The sequence below is a fragment of the Artemia franciscana genome, chromosome 5 (genome assembly GCF_032884065.1).
Source record: "Artemia franciscana chromosome 5, ASM3288406v1, whole genome shotgun sequence".
NCBI lineage: Eukaryota > Metazoa > Arthropoda > Branchiopoda > Anostraca > Artemiidae > Artemia > Artemia franciscana.
Genome location: NC_088867.1, coordinates 28549491 through 28573179, shown reverse-complemented (window position 1 = coordinate 28573179; position 23689 = coordinate 28549491). Strand labels below are relative to the sequence as shown.

General features: G+C 34.7%; 1 protein-coding gene across 10 annotated transcripts in view; it reads right to left on the bottom strand.

The window, feature by feature from the left end:
- Positions 1–22578, bottom strand: part of LOC136027220 (receptor-type guanylate cyclase gcy-27-like) — a 117448-nt gene extending 94870 nt beyond the window's left edge. For 8 of the 10 annotated variants that reach the window (XM_065704256.1, XM_065704260.1, XM_065704261.1 and 5 more), the window contains exons 1-2: positions 22399–22578; positions 14821–14937 (exon numbers count right to left, since the gene is read on the bottom strand). In XM_065704256.1, the coding sequence (XP_065560328.1) occupies positions 14821–14937; positions 22399–22533 (252 nt within the window). In that variant the 5' untranslated portion in view covers positions 22534–22578. Of the gene's footprint in view, positions 1–14820; positions 14938–22102; positions 22191–22279; positions 22300–22398 lie in introns of those variants that run through there. The other 2 variants (XM_065704264.1, XM_065704263.1) reach the window with 2 other exon arrangements.
- Positions 22579–23689: the final 1111 nt, after the last annotated feature.

Sequence of the window (23689 nt, the reverse complement as noted above, 5' to 3'; positions counted from 1 at the left end):
AATTTCAACTACTTATTCTACGGCTTTTGTGATTCAGGGGGTCATTCTTAATGAATTGGGATAAAATTTAAGCTTTACTGTAAAGAGCGAGGTACTGACGATGGGGCGAATCCCCTCATATATGTAATAAAAACATGAGAATACAAAAGTTCTTTACGTAAGCTAATTTATAAGTTACGTAAATCTTTTACCAATAAAAAGATTCGTAAAAAATTAAAAGTTCTAGTTGCCTTTTTAATTAACCAAAAAATCGGGGGGCAACTAGGCTTCGTCCCCCGCTCTTTTTTTCTCAAAATGATTCGATCAAAATTATGAGAAAGCCATTGAGCCAAAAAAAAAATATGCAAATTTCGTTTTGATTATTCCTCTGCGGAGAGCCAAAATCAAAACATGCATTGATTCAAAAACGTTCAGAAATTAAATAAAAAAAACAAGTTTTTTCAACTGAAAGTAAGGAGTGACATCAAAACTTAAAACGCACAGAAATTACTTCGTATATGAAAGAGGCTGCTTCCTCATCAACGCCCCGCTCTTTACGCTAAAGTTTTTTACTGTTTTAGAAAGAAGAATTGAGAGAAAGAGTCAAACTTTAGCGTAAAGAGCGGGGCATTGATGAGGAAGCAGCCTCTTTCATATACGAAGTAATTTCTGAGCGTTTTAAGTTTTGATGTCACTCCTTACTTTCAGTTGAAAAAACTTGTTTTTTTTATTTAATTACCACAAAGGGGCAAGGATCAAAGGAGCATTTATACACAAAGGGGCAAATTTGCCACAAAATGTTATACCACAAAGGGGCAGCCTAACAGTTTTAGCACAGATTATCTACTAGGTTTCACAATAGTCTCTGGTTGATATTTGATAGTATAATAGTAGTGAGTTTTCAGAAAATTGAAGGACATTAAAAGAATTGTATTCGCATTATAAAAAAAGTATAAATTAATGCTAGTTATTATTATTATAGCTAGTTATTATTGGTTTGACTATTTCTCTCAACTCTACTTTTTAAAACAGTAAAATACTTTAGCATAAAGAGCGGGGCGTTGACGAGGGAACAGCCCCTTTCATATACGGAGTAATTACTGTTCGTTTTAAGTTTTAATGCCGCTTCTTATTTTCAGTTAAAAAAGCTAGTTTTTTTTTTTTATTAATGTCTGAACGTTTTTGAATTAATGCATGTTTTGATTTTTGCTCTCCGCACATGAATAATTAAAACGAAATTTGCATATTAATTTATTCTTTTGGCTAAATAGCTTTCTCATAATTTTGATGGGATGATTCTGAACAAAAAGAGTGGGGGAGGAGGCCTAGTTACCCCTCCAATTTTTTGGTATTTTAAAAAAGCAACTAGAACTTTTATTTTTTTACGAACGTTTTTATCAGTAAAAATATAAGTAACTTACGAAACGAACTTCTATATCCCTATGTTTTTACTACGTATATGAGGGGTTTGCCCCCTTGTCAGTACCTCACTCTTTACAGTAAAGCTTAAACCTTGTCCCAATTCCTTAAGAATGACCCCTTAAGAATGAATCACAAAGGCCGTAGAATAAATAGTTGAAATTACTAAGAATACTTTAGCGTAAAGAGCGAGGTATTAGGAGGAGGTGAACCCCTCATATGCGAAATAATATTTATTAGTTTTAAGTTTTAATGCCGTACATTACTTTCAGTTGAAAAAAACTTTTCATATTTATTTTTTCTTTTTTTTAAATGCTAGAAAATCCTCCGCCCCCTTCATGGAAATTCTCTTCCCCCATGACGATGTCCTTCATGGAAATTTCCCCCACATAACCCCCTCCCCTCAACCCCCCCCCACCAACTAAAAAAATCCCCCTGAAAACGCCTGTACACTTCCCACTAACCATTACTATATGTAAACACTGGTCATAGTTTGTAACTTGCAGCCCCTCCCACGGAACTGTGGGGAAGTAAATCGTCCCCAAAGACATAGTTATTAGGTTTTTTGACTCTGCTGAATAAAATGGCTATCTCAGAATTCTGATCCAGTGACTTTGGGAAAAAAGGAGCGTGGGAGGGGGCCTAGGTGCCCTCCAATTTTCGGTCACTTAAAAAGGGCACTAGAGCTTCTAATTTTCGTATGAATGAGCCCTCTCGTGATATTCTAGGACCACTGGGTCGATACGATAACCCCTGGAAAAAAAATAAATAAAAATAAATAAACACGAATCCGTGATCCGTTTTGTAACAAAAGATGCAAAATTCCATACTTTTGTAGATAGGAGCGTCAAACTTCTGCTGTGGGGTTCTCTGATAAGTTGAATCTGATGGTATGATTTTCGTTAAGATTCTATCACTTTCAAGGGTTTTTCCCCCTATTTTCTAAAATAGGGCAAATTTTCTCAGGCTCGTAACTTTTGATGGGTAGAACTAAACTTGATGAAACTTATATATTTAAAATCAGCATTAAAGTATAATTCTTTTGGTACAGCTATTGGTACCAAAATTCCATTTTTTAGAGTTTCGGTTACTATTGAGCCGGATCGCTCCTTACTACAGTTTGATCTTGGCTTTTTCCGGTTACCTGCAAGTTTGGTATAAAACTTGGAATGTTTCAGGATTATATTAAGACTATTTAAATTATTTAATCATTCTAGTTACCAAGTTTATCGTCAGTTGCTAATCAAATTTTTTTGTCCACGGCATATTTGAAAACAGAAGGAGGGGGTGTGAACCCCTCACTAAGTTTGCCATTGGTCTTGATGGTATAATTTGCTGTAACTTAATTATTAAGCTTTTAATATGACTTTATGAATAGCAAAAGAATTTTGAAGATGCCAAAACAAATGAATTTAGTCATGCACATTTCTAGGATTTTCTGTTTTTGAGTAACGGGGTTGAGTTTTTTCTCTTTTTTTATTTGGTTTTTTACATTCAGTTCTCGTTTTAGCTGTCAGGGCATAATTATCTTCGCTTTCTAAGAAAACTGTCCTCGCCTTGGTTTTGAGCGGTAGCTCACAGAATTTTATAATGTCTCTTTCTGCTTTTAAACATATTTGTCTTATACACCTTTAGAGCTAGCACCGTTATTTGGCATTTCGAGGACTTGAAACAATTCCCAATTTTAAGGATTGGAATCCTCTTAGTTTTTCCCAAGGTGCACAAAAAAAATAAAGTTTTGTTCATAACGCTACGAAAGATCCTCATGACCTCCGGAGAAAGTTTTGCAATTGGCCTAATTTTTTTCTTAGTTATTGATCAATATAGTGTTGCTACTTCTATTTTTCTAAGAGTGGTGTTTACTGTCAGTCCAAAAGTAGGATTTCTTGCGACAATTTTATTTAGGCGAGAAAATTTTTATTCTAACGAAAAACTTATCCTTTTATGGCAGAACAGGCCTACGAGTAGTCAAACCTGGATTTATCCAACCTTACAGCTCCTTTGCTAGGTATCATTTCGTTTCTGCAAGATTGTGACACTCAAGATTGTCCTCAAGCATTACAGAAATTCTCGCTGGAAACCGGGACTAATCCATCGAATTTGGCTTCAGTGCAAAGACCTGAACTGGGAAATTGGCTGCGAGGACTTACCCATTGAACAATATATACGATATTTTTTGGCGCACACGTGTAGGCTATATTACAAAGTAAAATTTAAGAATCGGGAAATCAAGAGACATACCTATCAAGGAAAATAAACTAGGCATTAATTATTTTAGTTTTATTAGTTTAAATACTTGATTATCTTCTTTTTTGAAGGCAAAATTTGTGAAAACTAATGTCTGATTATCTCCTTATTACTACAGACAATAAAAATCGAACCAAAATCAGTAAAATTATGTGAAAAGAAGAAGTGGCTATATTTTGTTTAGCTGCAGGTCTACATTCATGTCCAACGCGTAATTTCGCTTTGAGAAATCATTGATTAAACTGTGGAACTGAAATATCAGTGCGAAACACCAAATTTCTTAATCAAATATCGTCACGTTATGCTATTATTCAAATAAAACTTATTTTTAACCCGATTATCCTTATAAATTCATTCTTTGTTTGTCTTTTCATTCTTAAACCAATTTTACCTTTACCTTTCGCATGATTACGGCCGTATCAATTATTCTCCTTTCCTTTTTTTTATCTCTTCAAGGTATTGCATTCTTCCTTATTCCCTAGACGCCCAAATCCTCTTATTTCTTTTCTTGGCTGCAAATACCGATGACATACGCGTGCTTGCCCATGAAAAAATCTAATGTCGCTTATGTTTCTACTTGTTTATATGTTATCCGGAGCAGGTGAATCTCTGTCCGACTTTGGAGAATGGTTGAGGAATGGAATGAATATACTGTTTAAATTTATCTACAGTGCTCTCTAGGAATGAATGTACAACCCTGGGGCAATAATGTGTCTGAAGTTGAGAAGCTCAAAACATAGCTTTTTGATAATTCTAAATTGATTGCTTATCTTTTAATCACGAGCAGTTAAGGGTGCTATGGGACAAAACTAAAGAAGGGCACTAGAACATTAATTTCGAATGAACCTTCTTGCAGCGTTCTAGGTTCATTGGTTCGGTAGCATCACCCCATTAAAAATAAACACGAACAAATAAAAAAACACACATCTACAATCTTCCTTCTTGAGAAAAATGCAAAACTTCAAATTTTTGCATATAGGAGCCTGTCTAAGATACTGAATTTGATTATGAAGTTTTCGTCAAGGTCACTTGCCCTATTAGAGTTGTTTTCCTCCTTTATCAAAAATCTAGCATTCTAAAGTATAGTAAGATAACTCCCCATAAGCATTCTAAAGTCAAGCCGTCATGAACAGATTTTCCCGGGTCTTGAAATGATGTCTTCTCTGCAATTCCGCTTCTTGAGGTGCATTTTTTTATTCTTTTTTTTTTCCTTTAATCAAGAGAACTGAGATGCAAATTTGACATCTATCGTTTAGTACATTATTATTATGAACGTGATGAGCTATTTTCTACCTATTATGTTAGGTTACTCAACAATGTTTTGCATGGTAATTTTGTTCAAATCAGTTTGTTTTATTATATTTTCTTTAAATTATGGATCTACAATAATAAAGGGTTAACAAAACATCTTAAATCGTGATTTAGCAGATGTGAAATGTAGACCATGGATGAAATTGCCAAAGATATGGAAGAAACAGACAGAGAACAAAATCGTAAAATTTCATATTGTAATGCTAGGAAAATAAAAAAAAAAGATAGAAGTCAGTCTGAACTTCAACCAGTTGAAGACAGGAATGGGCCTCCTTTAGTGAAAGTAAGGAGCGACATTAAAACTTAAAAGGAACAAAAATTACTCCGTATATCAAAGGGGCTTTTCCTCCTCTACGCCCCATTCCTTACGCTAAAGTTTGGCTCTTTCTCTGAACTCTACATTTTAAAACAGTAAAAAACTTTAGCGTAAAGAGCGGAGCGTTGAGGAGGAAAAGCCCCTTCGATATACGGAATAATTTCTGTTCGTTTTAAGTTTTAATGTCGCTCCTTAATTTCATTTGAAAAAACTTGTTTTTTTGTTTAATTTCTGGACGTTTTTGAATTAATGCAGGTTTTGATCTTCGCTCTCCGCACATAAATAATTAAAATGAAATTTGCATATTAATTTTGTTGGGCTAAATGGCCTCCAATTTTTTGATTACTTAAAAAGGCAACTATAACTTTTAATTTTTTACGAACTTTTTCATAAGTAAAAAATATATGTAACTTACGAATTAACTTACGTAGCGAACTTCTATATTCGTATATTTTTATTGCGTATATGAGGGGGCTCACCCCTCGTCAATACCTCGCTCTTGACACTAAAGCTTAAATTGTGTCCCAATTCCTTAAGAATGACCCCTGAATCAGAAAGGCCGTAAAATAAATAGTTGAAATTACTAAAAATGCTTTAGCGTAAAGAGCGAGGTATTACGAGGAGGTAAACCCCTCATATGCGTAAAAATTTCTGTTCATTTTAAGTTTTAATGCTGCTCCTCCCTTTCAGTAGAAAAAGCTTTTCATATTTATTTGTTCATTGTTTTTTTAAATAATGCTAGAAAACCCTGCGCCCCCTCCATTGAAAGTCTCTTCCCCCATGAGAAGTTCCTCCATGGAAAGATCCTCCCACGTTCCCCCCCTCAACTCTCCCCCAAACTTAAAAATCCCCCTGAAAACGTCTGTACACTTCCCAGTAACCATTGCTATATGTAAACACAGGTCAAAGCTTGTAAATTGCAGCCCCTCCCACGGGAACTGCGGGGAGTGAGTCGTCCCCAAAGACATAGTTATAAGGTTTTTTGACTATGGTGAATAAAATGACTATCTCAGAATTTTGATCCGGTGACTTTGGGGAAACAATGAGCGTGGGAGGGGACCTAGTTACCCTCCAAATTTTTGGTCTCTTAAAAAGGGCACTAGAACTTCCGTTAGAATAAGCCCTTTCGCAACATTCTGGGACCACAGAGTCGATACGATCACCCCTGGGAAAAAAACAAACAAAATAAAATAAAAAAAAAAACAAATAAAGACGCATCCGTGATTTGTCTTCTGGCAAAAAATGCAAAAATCCACATTTTTTAGATAGGTAGGGGCTTGAAACTTCTACAATAAGATTCTCTGATACGCTGAATTTGATGGTGTGATTTTCGTTAAGATTGTATGACATTTAGAGGGTGTTTTCCCCTATTTTCTAAAATGGCAAATTTTCTCAGGCTCGTAACTTTTGATAGGTAAGACTAATCTTGATGAAAGTTATATATTTAAAATCAGCATTAAAATGCAATTTTTTTTAATTTAACTATTGGTATCAAAATTCCATTTTTTAGAGTTTTGATTACTATTGAGCCGGGTCACTCCTTACTATAGTTCGTTACCACGAACTGTTCGATAAAGAAAATGTTGAGAATAAATGGGCGGAAGCCTTGGAGAATTTATTGAACCTTATTAACGGTGTAGGAAATTATGTAGAAAGGAATGATAATTTTTTTCGACAATTTGGAAGTTGATGAAGATAGTAATAATTTAATGAATGCTGCAAAATATAACTTTTGAAATATGAGAGGTATTTACTGATATTAGGAAAACTTAAAATAAATCTTTTCATAAGGAAAAGGGGGAGGATGCATCGAACAAATCTCCATCCTTTGATTATTGGAGAGAATCCAGAATCACTAAAAAACCTTTTTGTCATCCGATTTTATAGATTATAAAATGGCGTTTGATTCAGCTGATTTAAAAGTGACGTGAATGTTATATTCTTGTATAATACACTAGATAAGTATATGAAGATGATTAGTACTATATACAAGTGTACGTGTTCCTACTATAATTGATTAGGTGAAGATTCAAGGTTTAAGCATGATTCTGTGCTGGTACAGTTTAAATAATTCTATGTTTTTTTGCTATAAAATAACTTGGTCATCATTTTTTTTTTTAAATATTTTTTTCCATAATTACCGAAACTGTCATGTGTGATCGCTTTTTTCTGCCATCGGAAAAACAGTCCAAAAATATGTTGATAAGAAAACATTCTTTAAGGGGTACAACACGAAAAATCACAACTTCTATCTAGCATGCATTAAAGAATTGTGTCAAGTTTGCTTAGGTAGCGCTAATTCTCCATGTTGTGAAGTAGTTGTGCTGCGTGAACTTTCCAGCTTTCTGCACCATCAACCCTCAAACAACTTAAAAGGTGCTGATTTAACGTACAACATATGCATTATAGAGAGTCATCACGAGAATACCTTCGAGAGTGCCTTCCTTCTACCATAGAAAAAGTTTTTTCTATGGTATTAGTACAAAGGGAGAAAAAGAAATTTTTCGACAAAACACTTTTAGACCGTACAATCTTGAGGTCGTATTAGAGCTATTCAAACTTAGTATCATCTTCCTATACCCCCGCTTATGTCTGGGGGGCCCTCTTAATTACAAAGCATAGAAGAAAGAAAAACACGTAACGAAAAATATTCTTCTTGCTAAACTTGAGGAATTTTTCAGGCATTATGCTGTATTTAGACAGACTGATAATTCTTTGAAAATAAATGAATCGGCGCCAAAAAAGACCGTTTTCCGAAGAAATCTGCCGCTTTTCTTCTAGATAAAAGCTCTAACTGCTCGGTGGTTTTGGAAGAATCGACCGTATAAAGCGTAAAAATTTAAAATTTCAGATCACATGAATAAGATTACTGACGTGGTCACCAATGTTCAAGGGTACAGGCTGGCTCCGGGGTTTTACCCAATTCTTCCGTTTTTTGTCTCTGTGCCCCAGGAATTTGGTCTGTAAATCCCCAGCCACAGAATTGTTTCGCTGTGGACGAAGGTCAAGGCTCGAAGGTCAAGGTGTTCTTAAAAAGGGGTTGTGATGTTTTTCAATCTCTGAGCCCTTGAACTTTTGTCTTTGAGTCCCCAAGCGAAAATGCCTCATAAGCTAGCCTATCACCTGGAAGGGAGGGAAGGGTACAAAAATCCTCACTTTTGACAATCTGCTCAATGATAGATAAAAACAATGACACTTTGTCCAATGACAACTAAAAACTTTGTCGGTTTTTTCGATGATAATAAAAACGCATGATCATGTTTTCGAACTTGTCTGGATATGGTTTAAAGACTTTTTTTGGATGAAAGTAAGATTTGAAAAGTAGAACAGCCAAAGTACAGAATGTTTTTCTTTCCAGTTGAAAAATGTTTGGAAGAGTAAGTTTGGAATATAAAATTTGAATATTGAAAGCAACGATCAAGGACAGGGCTTAAGTATGGCTCTGAAATGTTGTGCTTCAAAAGTGTTTGTTCAAAAGGTCGAGGAAGATTTGTTAAATTTTTTCCAAAGGAATTTTCCAATTACAATTTTAGGTAGCCTTCATTTGCAAGAAAAATTTTGCCCAATTCTGCTTTCTAGGACTATAGTGAAAGAAAGGTTATGATAACTAGGCCAGATTGCATGGACATGGCATGTAGATTGTAAGATGTTGTGCTTTTTGGCTATCCACCTGGATCTAAAAGAGAACCATGCCTTCCAAAAAAGAGGTGAGAGAAAGTCACAAGAATGGATTTAAAGAAAATTAGAAGTACACAGGATCCGGCAGAGAATGGAACTACCCTAAAAATATTGGGGTAGGGGAGAAGCAATTACAGATTTGATGGCCTCCGGCGTCTTGATTCTGCAGTGGATCACTAATATCATTTTTTTTATTTTGTGTATGGTTTTATGAAAAAACAAACAAGCTAAATACATATTTGAAAAAAAATTGATGCCAGAAATACAACCCTTAAGAGGAGTCAGCAAAATAAAAACTTTGTCTTCATGACCTACTATTCTCTTTTGATTTTTTTTTTCTTTTCATTATCAGTTCTTAAGCCTTGAACTCGGAAAGGGCAAACTACTAATAATTAAATGCTGCATCAACTACGTCTAATATCAAACTTGATTAGATAATGTGACAATCTAAAGTCTTTGATATTAAAGCCAAAAAAAATAATTAATCAAGTAAATGAAAAGTATTATTCTAATCGGAAAGGTAGACCGATTCGGAATTAGGATCAAACAGTTCGTGGTAAAGAACTGTAGTAAGGAGCGACCAGGCTCAATAGCAACCAAAACTCTAAAAAATGGGATTTTGATAGCAATAGCTACATCAAAAGAATCCCATTTTAATGCTTTAATGCTGATTTTAAATATATAAGTTTAATGAAGTTTAGTCTTACCCATCAAAAGTTACAAGCCTGAGAAAATTTGCCTTATTTTAAAAAATAGGGGAAAACAACCCCTAAAAGTCATAGAATCTTAACGAAAATCACATCATCAGATTCAGCGTATCAGAGAACCCCATTGTAGAAGTTTCAAGCTCCTATCTACAAAAATATGGAATTTCGTATTTTTGCCAGAAGACAAATCACGGGTGCGTGTTTATTTGTTGTTTTTTTTTTCCAAGGGTCATCGTATTGACCAAGTGGTCCTAGGATGTCGCAAGAGGGCTTATTCTAACGGAAATGAAAAGTTCTAGTGCCATTTTTAAGTGACCAAAAAATTGGAGTGCACCTAGGCCCCCTCCCACGCTCATTCTTTCTCCAAAGTCAACGGATCAAAATTTTGAGATAGCCATTTTGTTCCGCATAGTCAAAACCATAATAACTATGTCTTTGGGAATGACTTACTTCCCCACAGTCCCTGGGGGAGGGGCTGCAAGTTGCAAAATTCGGCCAGTCTTTACATATAATAATGGTTATTGGGAAGTGTACAGCGTTTTCAGGGGATTTTTTTGGGTTTTGAGGGTGGGGTTGAGGGGACGGGGCTATGTGGGAGGGTCTCTCCTTGGAGAAATATGTCCTGGGGGAACAGAAATTCAATGAAAAGGGCGCAGGATTTTCTAAAATTACTATAAAAAAACAATGAAAAAATAAACATGTAAAAGTTTTTTCAATTGAAAGTAAGGAGTGGCATTGAAACTTAAAACGAACAGAGATTATTACGCATATGAGGGGTTCTAAAAATACTTTAGCATAAGGAGCGAGGTATTTAGGAGGAGATAAATACCTCGCTCTTTATGCTATAGTATTTTTTAGTAATTTCGACAATTTATTCTACGCCCTTTCGGATTCAGGGGTCATTCATAAAGAATCGGGACAAAACTTACGATTTAGTGTAAAGAGCGTGGTATTAACGAGGGTACAAACCCCCTCATATACATAATAAAAATTTAAGAATATAAAAGTTTGTTACGTAAGCTAATTCTTCAGTTACGTATATTTTTTACTAATAAAAACATTCGTTAAAAATTAAAATTTATAGTTGCCTTTTTATGTAACCGAAAAATTGCAGGGCAACTAGGCTTTCCCCACCTCTTATTTCTCAAAATCGTCTGATCAAAACTAAGAGAAAGCCATTTAGCCAAAAAAGGAATTAATATGCAAATTTTATATTAATAATTTATGTGTGGAGAGCCAAAATCAAACATGCATTAATTCAAAAACATTCAGAAATCACATAAAAAAATCTAGTTTTTTTTTTAACTGAAAGTAAGGAGTAACATTACAAATTAAAACGAACAGAAATTACTCCGTATATGAAATGGGTTGTCCCCTCCGCAATCCCTCGCTCTTTACGCTAAAGTTTGACTCTTTGCCACAATTCTGCTTTTTAAAACAATTAAAAGCTTTAGCGTAAAGAGCGAGGGATTGCGGAGGGGACAACCCATTTCATATACGGAGTAATTTCTGTTCGTTTTAAGTTTTAATGTCGCTCCTTACTTTCAGTTAAAAAAACTAGTTTTTTTATGTAATTAGAATCAGAGGCGGGGAAGGTTTAATCATTGTCCCATTCTGATTTTTCTTCTATGCTTTGAAATCTAACATCTCTTAGCTGTAGACCGAGTCTCTTCAATGTAACAAACACACTTTTTTGATTACAACCATCTATTAAAGAATATTTTAGAAAGTGTAAAATTATAATTAGAAGGTGTGAATTAATATGCTTTGCATAGAGGTGTATACACAGAAGATCAAACTGAACTTTTATATTTTCAATGTAACAAATACACTTTTTTTTATTACAACCATCTATTAAAGAATATTTTAGAAGGTGAGAAGGTGTACTAGAAGGTGTATATTAATATGCTTTGCACAGAGGTGTATACACAGAAGATGAAACCGAACTTTTCTATCTCCTTTTCATTCTCACACTTTGAGTTAAAGTTAGCCTTTTATTATATCACTAAACCTAATCTTTTCTTCTCAAATTTCAAAAAAAGAATTGACTTCACTCTGATGTGGAGCATTCATTGTTCTTATAAACAAAGTAAAAGATAAATAAACAAAGAATAACTGCCATTCAAACTAATGCTGTAAAAGCTAGTCTTGAAAAACTAACAAGAAAAAACACAGATTTAGCTTTCTTTAATAATACGTTCTTTATACAAACTTTCTATGAAGTAAGAAGTCCGTGATGCGAATGCTAAAGTCCCTTTACTTTATACTAAGCATAAAGTCCTTGGTCTATCAAGTCACTTGTGCTTTATCAAAGATAGCACAATAGCACTGCCCAAGTAAAGAGCGAAGTGGGCACAACGTATTATTTTTTTTCGGTTTGTTTTAGACCAGGCACTTCGTATAGCAGGAGTTGTTGTATAAATTTCAAAAGGGGCTTATTTGATTGGAAATTGAAATTTTTAGTTCTCTTTTTAATAGTTGAGGGTGATTGAAGGGCAACCAACCCTCCCCCCGCCAATCACATCCCTAAACATATCCAATCAAAATTTCGAGACAACCATTTTGTTCAGTGCAGTTGAAAGATCCAATAGTTATGTCTTTAAGGATGACCATCCTCCACAGCCCTAAGGCTAAGGGTTGAAAATTATGCCCCATGGGCATATAAGCTTTTTACGGAATGGATAGTTGTGTAAGCTGTAGTGGAGGCTCATTTGATTGGAAATTTAAAGTTCTAGCTCCCTTTTGAAATTCAAAAGTGATGGAGGGCAACTACTTCCTCCCCTCGTTCCCCCAAACATTTATGATCAAAACTGTAAGATATTCATTTTGTTCACACTATTCCCAAGAGCATGTAACCATTGCCTTCAGGGTGGACACAATCCCCTAGAGCCCAGAGGCAATTTGTTGTAAGTTATGCCACGAGACATATAAGGTTTTTATGGAACGGGTGGTTGTATCGACTTTGGGTCAGATAGGGCTCATTTTATTAGAAGCTGGAAGTTTTAGTGCCCTCTATAGGAATCAAAAGTGAATGGAGGACAACCAGCCCTCCAAACAAAACGAAATACATTTTAAATGTTTTCACTTTTTTTACTTTAATAGATGAAAGATTATCAAAACTTTAAGGAAAATTATCAGTATATGCATATTAAACTGACAATCCATGGTCATTTGTTTTTTTTTTTTTTTTTTTTTTTTTCAGTAAAGTGCAAATTATGTTCTGGTCGTGAAAAATCATGGATATTGTCAGCCTTGCTCATTGTCATTTTTGCTCGTTTTGAGTTTGACTTGGTTATTTATTGTAAATTCTATTAATTTTTGAATTCAATTATTCATTGGCGGTGATTTGCGGTAGTTTTATGCTTGGAAGATTACTTGAATTTATTTCTGCTCATTTTTGGTTTAATGGAGCTCTTTACCTTTCTTTGAAAAACTTTTTTTTGGAAAAAAGTTTTTTAAATTAATTAAGATACCTATAAATATCAATTCTACGTTAAAAATTTAGCAACGAGTGTGGAGGTCTTTAGCACACCAGTTCCGTAACATATAAGATAGTTTCTGGTCGTTTTGGGTTTCAACTTGGCTCTATACTTTCGTTTACAAATATCTCATTTTCTGAATTCAATTTTTATCTTTTCTTATTCCGGCATTCATGGTCAGCTTAAATATGGGACTATTCTACCCTCCTTAACTCTTGAGACTTGAATTTCAGCTTTTGGTTAACGAAGCTTCGAAAACTATAATTGTTTACTTAAAAATTTTCTTAGAAAGAGGGAGCCGGGAATGATTTTTTTTTTTCTTAAAAATATTCCAGTCTTTTTTTCAAGCCATTTCTCTACATTTATGAAGAGGAGAGGGGAGGAGGTCATCAAATATTTCTTGTTTAGGGTAATGCTCCTCATTTCCACTTTTTTGCAAGTAAACACATGAATGTAATCTTTTTTGCCACATTCAGAATCTTTTTACACCAAGCGAGAAGCTGTTAGCGTCCATATTTTAAGTTTAGTCCAATAATATTCTTCTGAATGAAAGAAGACTAGAGGACACACAGCTTTTTACAATGACAAGAAAGACCTGTGATTAAAAATTATAAAATTGTTGCTTAAAATTTTGTCCAAAGTGCGGCCCTGGATTGTTACACCAACCAGCAGAGTATAAATTCGGTAAAAAAAAAAGCTAATTATATCTTCGATTAGAAAATGGACAAAGTCCAGGCTTGGTACAAAACCAAACAAAAACCTAGCTTTGGACGTATATTGCGTAAGATGAGCTAAGTTATGACTGAGCGCATAATCCAGCAATATCTTTAGTCCTCAGAACAAAAATGATCTAAATCAAAGCCATACTTATTCTTAGCATACTACCAACTTTTTCGCAAGAAATATATACATGAATTACCTTGTTTCAGTTTTGAATTTGTATAATTAAAACCACAATTTGGACCAATTTCTCTCCTATCCTCTACCGTTCCCCACCCACACACACGCCCATCGCCACAACTTTTTATCAAAAACACATGTTCCACCTTGTTTGAACCCAGGTGATACCATAATTTCCTGTCTGTCAGATTGGAGGACCAACGTGGATCGACGTCCCCTCTCAGACCATCCCACCGTCAAATATTTTGCAGAAAAATGGGCCTGGCTATCTTATCTGAGCTGGAATCATAAAAAGTATTTCTAATATTTTTGGTAAGACGCACCAAGTGGGTCCTTGACCTCTTCATTACCAGCCCCAGTCAGTCAGTATTTCACAAAATGTCAGCGTTTTTTTCCCAGTTGGCTTAAAACGCATAGGGTGGCACATAGTACAAGGTACACAGAAGAATGATGATGTTCAGAGGCAAACTCCGCCTAAAAGTCTCACCTACTTTTTTCATCAAAGTGCTATAAGCTGCAGAAAATTTCGTGGTCATATAGCTAGATTTAAGGAGACTACCTCCAAGAAATACATGACGACCTGCTATTTTTGGTTCAGGTGATAGCAGGCTTCAAAGTATCTGAAGATAAGAGTAAGAGTTTCTTACTCCTTTCTTACTCCACAAAAGAGTAGCTCCTTTTTCTTGCAGTTTATTTTAGTTCGATCGCTACTTTTCAACATGAAAATTGTTTCTTTCCCATTCCTTTTTCTTTCTTTTCCCTGGGAAATAAAAATAGGATTTACCTGATTTTCAATAGTTGCAGCTTCACGCTGTGAGCTTATTGCCCCAAGCAGAATGATTAAAGTCTGAGCCACAAGAGCCAAGATCGGAATGAAAGGAAGACTTATCATCTGACATAACTAGAAGACAAATATATCAGAAAAAATTAATAATTTAAGTAGTTTTTCAATTTCAATTTAATAACGGGGTTTATTAAACAAAACAAACAACAAAAGCCCCACAAAGAAAACACTAGAAGAAATACAACAAAGAAAGAAGAAAAGAAGAAAAAGAAAATAATCTGCAACAGCCCTGCTCCTAGTGGGAACAAACCTTCCAAACAACTTATTTCACCTGTCAACAAATTCAAAAGACTCTTGTTTCCATCCAACAAAAAATTGAATACTTCTTTTTTTCTTTTTTTTTGTGGTAACTTGAGAGCGAATGAAACCTTAATTAAATATTCTTTAAAAATCATACAAGCGGAGACAAACCAGTTTAAGACCTCTACTGAAACCACACACAAATTTGTAACTGTATATATTGATATCTAACTAATGTTACTTTACTATCTCCAGTCAATGCTCGGAGTGCCATATTGTACATCACACGTAATTGTTTCAAGTGAACTGAAACGCACCAGGGCATATACTCATAAAATATACCAAATACAGGTAGGCTAAAGAGAAACGAATGAATCTCATTACATAGTTTGGGGATATATTCTTTAACTTTCTCATCATTCCTACATTTCCTGCAATATTGCTACTAATAAAATATATACGATTTTTAAAGCTAATGCGTTCATCAAAAATAACACTAAGATATTTGATATTAATAGCACGCTTAACTACATAGTTGTCTATTTGTGTATCAGGGATCTAAGAGTAATTATTAGAAGACTTACCATACATAAGAAAATCTGATTTATTATGATTTAACAAAATATATTAACTCTCATCTATTTATCTATGAACAGCATACGCTTTTTCATTATTTCTATTAAATGGGCTGGGGTCTTTGCTGCCACAATAAAATGGTTATCATCACAAAAACTGGGAACGACAACCTTCGAATTAGTATAATAAAACCTGGGTATTATATATCAAACTCATTACAGAGTAGCTTCAATCATTGATCAAACAGATCGTAGTAACGAACTGTACTAAGGAGCGACCCGGCTCAATAGTAACCGAAACTCTAAAAAATGAAATTTTGATACCAATAGTTACATCAAAAGAATCGTAGTTTTATGCTGATATTAAATATTTAAGTTTCATCAAGATCAGTTATACCCATCGAAAGTTATGAGCCTGAGAAAATTTGCCTCATTTTAGAAAATAGGGAGAAAGATCCCCTAAAAGTCATACAATCTAAACGAAAATGACACCTTCAGATTCAGCGTATCAGAGAACCTTATTGTAGAAGTTTCAAGCTCCTATATACAAAAATGTGGCATTTCGCATTTTTTGCCAGAAGACAGATCACGGATGCGTGTTTATTTGTTTTTTTGTTTGTTTGTTTTTTCCCCAGGGGTGATCGTATCGACTGAGAAGTCCTAGAATGTCTCGAGAGGGCTCATTCTAACGGAAATGAAAAGTTCTAGTGCCCTTTTTAAGTGACCAAAAACATTGGTGGGCACCTAAGCCCCCTCCCACGCTCATTTTTTTCCAAAAGTCGCCGGATCAAAATTCTGAGATAGCCATTCTATTCATCATAGTCGAAAAACCTAATAATATATCTTTAGGGACGACTTACTCCCCCGCAGTCCCCGTGGGAGGGGCTGCAAGTTACAAACTTTGACCTGTGTTTACATATAGTAATGGTTACTGGGAAGTGTGCAGACGTTTTCAGGGGGATTTTTTTGGTTTAGGGGGAGAGTTGAAGGGGAAGGGGGTGGGGGTACGTGTGAGGATATTTCCATTGAGGAGCTTTTCATGGAGGAATAGAATTTCAATGAAGGGGCGCGGGATTTTCTAGCATTATTTGAAAAAAACAATGAAAAAATAAATATGAAAAGTTTTTTTTCTACTGAAAATAAGGAGCAGCATTAAAACTTGAAACGAACAAAATTATTACGCATAAGGGGGGTTTACCTCCTCGTTATACCTCACATTTTGCGCTAAAGTATTTTTAGTAACTTCAACTATTTATTCTACGGCCTTTGTGATTCAGAGTGTGATTTAAGTTCTAAAGCTTAAGGCTCAAAGTCACTAAAGCTTAAATGGGACATTTAAGCTTTAGTGTAAAGAGCGAGGTATCGACGAGGGTTGAACCCCCTCATATACGCAATAAAAACATACGAATATAGAAGTTCGTTACGTAAGTTAATTCGTAAGTTACGTATAATTTTTACCAATGAAAACGTTTGTAAAAAATTAAAAGTTATACTTTCCTTTTAAGTAATCAAAAATTGGAGGGGAACTTGGCCTCCTCCTTCACTCCTTTTTTCTCGAAGTCTTCCGATATTTAAAATTAATTAATATGCAAATTTTGTTTCGATTATTTATGTACGGAGAGCCGAGATCAAAACATGCATTAATTCAAAAACGTCCAGAAATTAAATAGAAAAAAATGAGTTTTTTTAAATGAATGTAAGGAGCAACATTAAAACTTAAAACGAACAGAAATTACTCCGTATATGAAAGGGGCTTTTCCTCCTCAACGCCCCGCTCTTTACGCTAAAGTTTCTTTCTTTTTTAAAAAGTAGAGTTAAGAGAAAGAGTCAAACTTTAGCGTAAAGAGCGGGGCGTTGAGGAGGAAAAGCCCCTTTCCTATACGGAGTAATTTCTGTTCGTTTTAAGTTTTAATGTTGGTCCTTAATTTCATTTTAAAAAACTTATTTTTTCTATTTAATATATATTAGGAGCAAACTGGAGCCTAAAACAAACCCTGGGGCATATCAAATTCATACATTCTTTCACTCGACTTAGTGTCAGATATTTCTACATACTGTGTCCTACCGCTCAAACATTATTCAAATGGCTTTAATACCTTTCCTATTAATTCACAATTTTCTAGCTTCCACCATAAAATCCCATTTAACAGTGTCGGATACTTTCAAAATATTTAATAAAACAGACGCCACTTTAAAACCCTGGCCTAGAGTATAATTCACAAACATAGTCAACATTAGTGCTGCCTGTTCTGGAGACATCCCTGTACGATAGCCAAATTAATTAGGATAAAAACTATCTATTCTCCAAAAACTCAAATACTCTAATGCTTATAAGTTTTTCCAATAACCTCGATATATCAGAAAGGAGGGATATCGGCCAATACTTACTTAAGTTATCCCCCTGTCCTCCTTCAAATAAAGGAATTATACTATTGCCTTTTAGGCACTCAGGATATATACAATTTTTAAAAGTTTTTATTTATCAGATACAATTTTGTTCGACATGACAAGAAAAATTATTTTAAATACCATTAGTGGCATTCAATCAGACCCTGCGGCACTATTTTACAAATTTTTTACCGCATAATTCAATTCTTTTATTATTAACTGGTCGCAGATATATTGATACATCAGTATTTTCAGGGTTAGCAACTGGGGACGCTAACCTGCCTCCTATACTAAAAAAAAGATTACACATTCGTTCAGCTGTTCGAAGAATATTTCCACCATCATCAAACAGTTCGTGGTAACGAACTGTAGTAAGGAGCGATCCGGCTCAATAGTAACCAAAACTCTAAAAAATTGAATTTTGATATCAATAGCTACATCAAAAGAATCGCATTTTAATGCTGATTTTAAATATATAAGTTTCATCAAGTTTAGTCTTAGCCATCAAAAGTTACGAGCCTGAGGAAATTTGCCTTATTTAGGAAAATAGGGGGAAACACCCCCTAAAAGTCGTAGGATCTTAACGAAAATGACACCATCAGATTCAGCGTATCAGAGAACCCTACTGTAGAAGTTTCAAGCTCCTATCTACAAAAATGTGGAATTTTGCATTTTTTGCCAGAAGACAAATCACGGGTGCGTGTTTATTTGTTTGTTTTTTTTTTTTTGTTTTTTTTTTTCCCCAGGGGTCATCGTATCGACCAAGTGGTCCTAGAATGTCGCAAGAGGGCTCATTCTAACGGAAATGAAAAGTTCTAGTGCCCTTTTTAAGTGACCAAAAAATTGGAGGGAATCTAGGCCCCCTCCCACGCTCATTTTTTTCCCAAAGTCAACGGATCAAAATTTTGAGATAGCCATTTTGTTTAGCATAGTCGAAAATCATAATAACTATGTTTTTGGGGATGACTTACTCCCCCACAGTCCCTGGGGGAGGGGTTGCAAGTTACAAACTTCAACCAGTTTTTACATATAATAATGGTTATTGGGAAGTGTACAGACGTTTTCAGGGGAATTTTTTTGGTTTTGGGGGTAGGGTTGAGGGAGGGGGCTATGTGGGAGGATCTTTCATTGGAGAAATATGCCATGGGGGAAAAAATTCAATGAAAAGGTCGCAGGACGAATCTGGTCACGTTAGAAAAAAACGTCAAATTAAGAGCTTAATATACAATGCTGGGTGTTCGGAGCCTCTCTATTATGGAGTATAATTTGAAAATAACACAACTATACGAGCGATAAAACATATATACCACAACCATAACTCAACTAACGAAAGAACTGCTAAGAGATACCACAACTATAAAGCGAAAACAGGTGAAAACTAACGGGAAAATAAACGAACTAAGAGGTGGAAGGGGCCCAGAGAAAAAATTTAATCCTTTTTCAATTTTGAGCCTAACTTCCGCAAAGGAGTAATAATGTCAGAAGGCCCGAAATACCGAATTATTTTCTTTTCAAACAGTTCGTGGTAAGGAACTGTAGTAAGGGGCGACCCGGCTCAATAGTAAACGAAACTCTAAAAAAACGGAATTTTGATGCTAAAAGATACATCAAAAGAATCGGATTTTTACGCTGATTCTAAATATATAAATTACAATTAATTTAGTCTTTGTCATCAAAAGTTACGAGCCTGAGAAAAGTTGCCCTATTTTGGAAAAAAGAAGAAACATCCCCTAAAAGTCATAGAATCTTAACGAAAATCAGACTATCGCATTCGGTATATCAGAGAACTCTATAGCAAAAATTCCAAGCTCCTATCTAAAAAATGTGGAATTTTGTATTTTTTGCCAGAAGACAAATCACGGGTGCGTGTTTATTTGTTTGTTTGTTTTTTTTTTTGTTTTTTTCCCAGGGGTCATCTTATCGACCAAGTGGTCCTAGAATGTCGCGAGAGGGCTCATTCTAACGGAAATGAAAAGTTCTAGTGCCCTTTTTAAGAAGCCAAAAAAATTGGAGGGCAAACAGGCCCCCTCCCATGCTCATTTTTTTCCAAAATTCAACAGATTAAAATTTTAAGATAGCCATTTTGTTCAGCATAGTCGAAAACCATAATAACTATGTCTTTGGGAATGACTTACTCCCCCACAATCCCTGAGGGAGGGGCTGCAAGTTACAAACTTTGACCAGTGTTTACATATAGTAATGGTTATTGGGAAGTGTACAGACGTTTTCATGGGGATTTTTTGGTTTGGGGGGTGGGGTTGATGGGAGAGGGTTTTGTGGGAGGATCTTCCCTTTGAGGAATATGTCATGGGGGAAGAAAAATTCAATGAAAAGGGCGCAGGATTTTCTAGCATTACTATAAAAAAAACAATGAAAAAATAAACATGAAAACGTTTTTTCAAATGAAAGTAAGGAATAGCATTGAAATTTAAAACGAACAGAGATTAGTACACATATGAGGGGTTCTAAAAATACTTTAGCATAAAGAGCGAGGTATTTAGGAGGAGATAAATACCTCGCTCTTTATGCTAAAATATTTTTAGCGATTTCAACTATTTATTCTACGGCCTTTTTGATTCAGGGGTCATTCTTAAAGAATTGGGACAAAACTTACGATTTAGTGTAAAGAGCGAGGTATTAACGAGGGTACAAACCCCCTCGTACACATAATAAAAATATAAGAATATAAAAGTTTGTTACGTAAGTTAATTCTTAAGTTACGTATATTTTTTACTAATAAAAACGTACGTTGAATATTAAAAGTTCTAGTAGCCCTTTTAAGAACCAAAAAATTGGAGGGCAGCTAGGCCTCCTTCCCCACCCCTTATTTCTCAAAATCTTCTGATCAAAACTAAGAGAAAGCCATTTAGCCAAAAAAAATTAATATGCTAATTTCATTTCAATAATTTATGTGCGGAGAGCCAAAATCATGCATTAATTCAAAAACGTTCAGAAATTAAATGAAAAAAACTAGTTTTTTTAACTGAAAGTAAGGAGCGACATTACAACTTAAAACGAACAGAAATTACTCCGTATATGAAATGGGTTGTCCCCTCCGCAGTCCCACGCTCTTTACGCTAAAGTTTTTAATTGTTTTAAAAAATAGAATTGTGGCAAAGAGTCATACTTTAGCGTAAAGAGCGAGGGACTGCGGAGGGGACAACCCATTTCATATACGGAGTAATTTCTGTTCGTTTTAAGTTGTAATGTCGCTCCTTACTTTCAGTTAAAAAAACTAATTTTTTTCATTTAATCAAAATAAAAATATCATCATGATTATTCGGCTTAATCATAGATTAGTCAGGTGTACATCATGTAATCATTTTCACAAAGCTCTAAGAAGAAAAAATTTAAAGTCCTATCCCAATTATTAACTTCTTGCTAAATTGACAATCTGATAAATAAGTTAAAACCTGTAAACTGGATGTTTCAAAGATCATCTGGTAGATCAGAAAAGAAAAAAAAAGTTCATTATCCCATGTCGGAGTAATTTCTTGACAATTTAGCAAGCATCTTATTTTCCTTGTATCATATTCCTTCTAAAATAAACACATTGAGATTTTTTTTTTCTCTTTCTGTGTTAAAACTTATTTTTTTCTCTTCCACCTGTCTACGCAACTTCCAATAGCCAGCATTTGCATCAATTCATAACCCAACTACCCTAATCAAATCAGCATACAGTTCAATTTTTTGATTGTTTTGAATTTAATAAAGTTTGACATAACGATTGTTTTTTGTTTTTTTTTAATCCAAAATTTTATTAACGGCTTTTCCCAAAATCAAATAGATTTTGATGTAGCATTATCGTAACGGTTTCCTGTAGTCAAATCGCAGAACATCTAATTTAAACATTTGATAATTTCTTAATGCACAACTAACTTCTTAGAGGTATATTCTAAGCCTATTTTAAAAACCATAATTTCATAGAAGCTCTGAAAATTCGCTTATGCATTCATTCTTTTTTTGTTTTTGTTTTTTTCTCAGACTATCAGCAAAACGAAGTTTCTCAAAGATATTACCATAGTTTCAATTTGCCTAAAACAGGTCTATCATATGTTTTAGGACGATTTGAATTGGGTCTTCGTTTTTTATGCCTTTTTGTCTATACAGATCATCACAAAATGTTGAATAAATAAAGCTGACGTCAAAGAATGTTGAATGAATGAAATTCAAAGAATGTAATACTCATTTTGTACTTTTCAAAATGCACTCAGTTTCTTTCTTGGAGCAAAAAAAATTCAAAAAAATTTATGTCGCAGTCATAATAAAAAAAAAACATATTTGTTAATCTACAGAAATAAATCTAAGGCCATACCTGTAACCTTCTTCCTTTTTTCGTAGAAGAATTAACATGTAGGCAGCCAGTGTTGACGGATACCAGCGAAGAATCACCTGAAGTAAATCCGGGTTTGGCTAAGCTACAATCTGAATCACTCCCAGGACCACCCATTATTGCTCAAAGATTCCACAAGTGTAATGAGTGACCAGTTCCAATTCGGTTCTATCAATATACTGAAATAGTAGAAGCCAATTTAAAAAACAAATCACGAAAAGATCAAAATAAGTGGTAAGTAGGTTTTCATGACAAGAGCTAACATTAAACATGGAGCTGTATAATTTTTAGCTTTTTTTGCTGTCTGTGCAGTATGGTTTTGCAGGTATCTGTTTGGCCGATGTCTAAACATAAACACCAAACTTTTGCACCCTTAGGTTAACTCGATCGTCAGGTTATAGGACCTATAATGGAATTTCCCAAAGTCCTTAATAAAAAATGAGGAGAGCACAGAAAAACTCACAAAGGAAGTTCTGTACGAAATAGAGTCGAAACAAGCTAGTATCGAACTACTAAAGGCTATACAAAGGAAACCCATGTCCACTTCGAATGGATCTCGAAAGAAGAAGCCACCGTCGCAATGAGCCCGGAAGAAATCCTGAACCACATAATTAAGGTTCATATAGATGACCCAGTAGTTACTAATCCCATACCAGCTTATGACAATAACTTCAGAACGATGGATAGATTGGTTTATCAGTTTATAAGAGTAGACTGGATCGCACTAGCATCATTTCAACCGGAAGTGACGGAACGGTTAATTCATTGGCACCTCAAGATCAATCCTAAAGGACGGCGTTCGTTAAGTTCGTAAAGTCGTTCGCAAAGTGTGTTTCCGTAAAGTTAACACCGCTCATATGAGCCTTGTACTTTATGTGCGTTTTGAGCAGCAAACTATTCAAATTTCTGAGGCATTTCATATTTCATATTTAACATTTCATCAGGATGAAAGTGAAAATGTCATTTGATGCCTTTTTCGTGCTCTTTCATTATTCAATAATTCCTTTAGGAACTATTTGCATCTTCAACCTTCAAAGGGGCCCCGAAGGTATTTTATATGAATTATGCAAGAGCATAAAAAAACATCAAATGACATATTCACTTTCATCCTAGTTAAATTATATGGCCTACTACAAATTTGTCATGAACTTTATCCCCCCCCCCCTTAGTGTGAAAATATATACCTTGGACTGGAATGGACATTAATTAACTTTAATGCTTGTTCACGTAAAGGTTTACGGATGGTTAATGAAGCAACTTTACAAACCTTGCG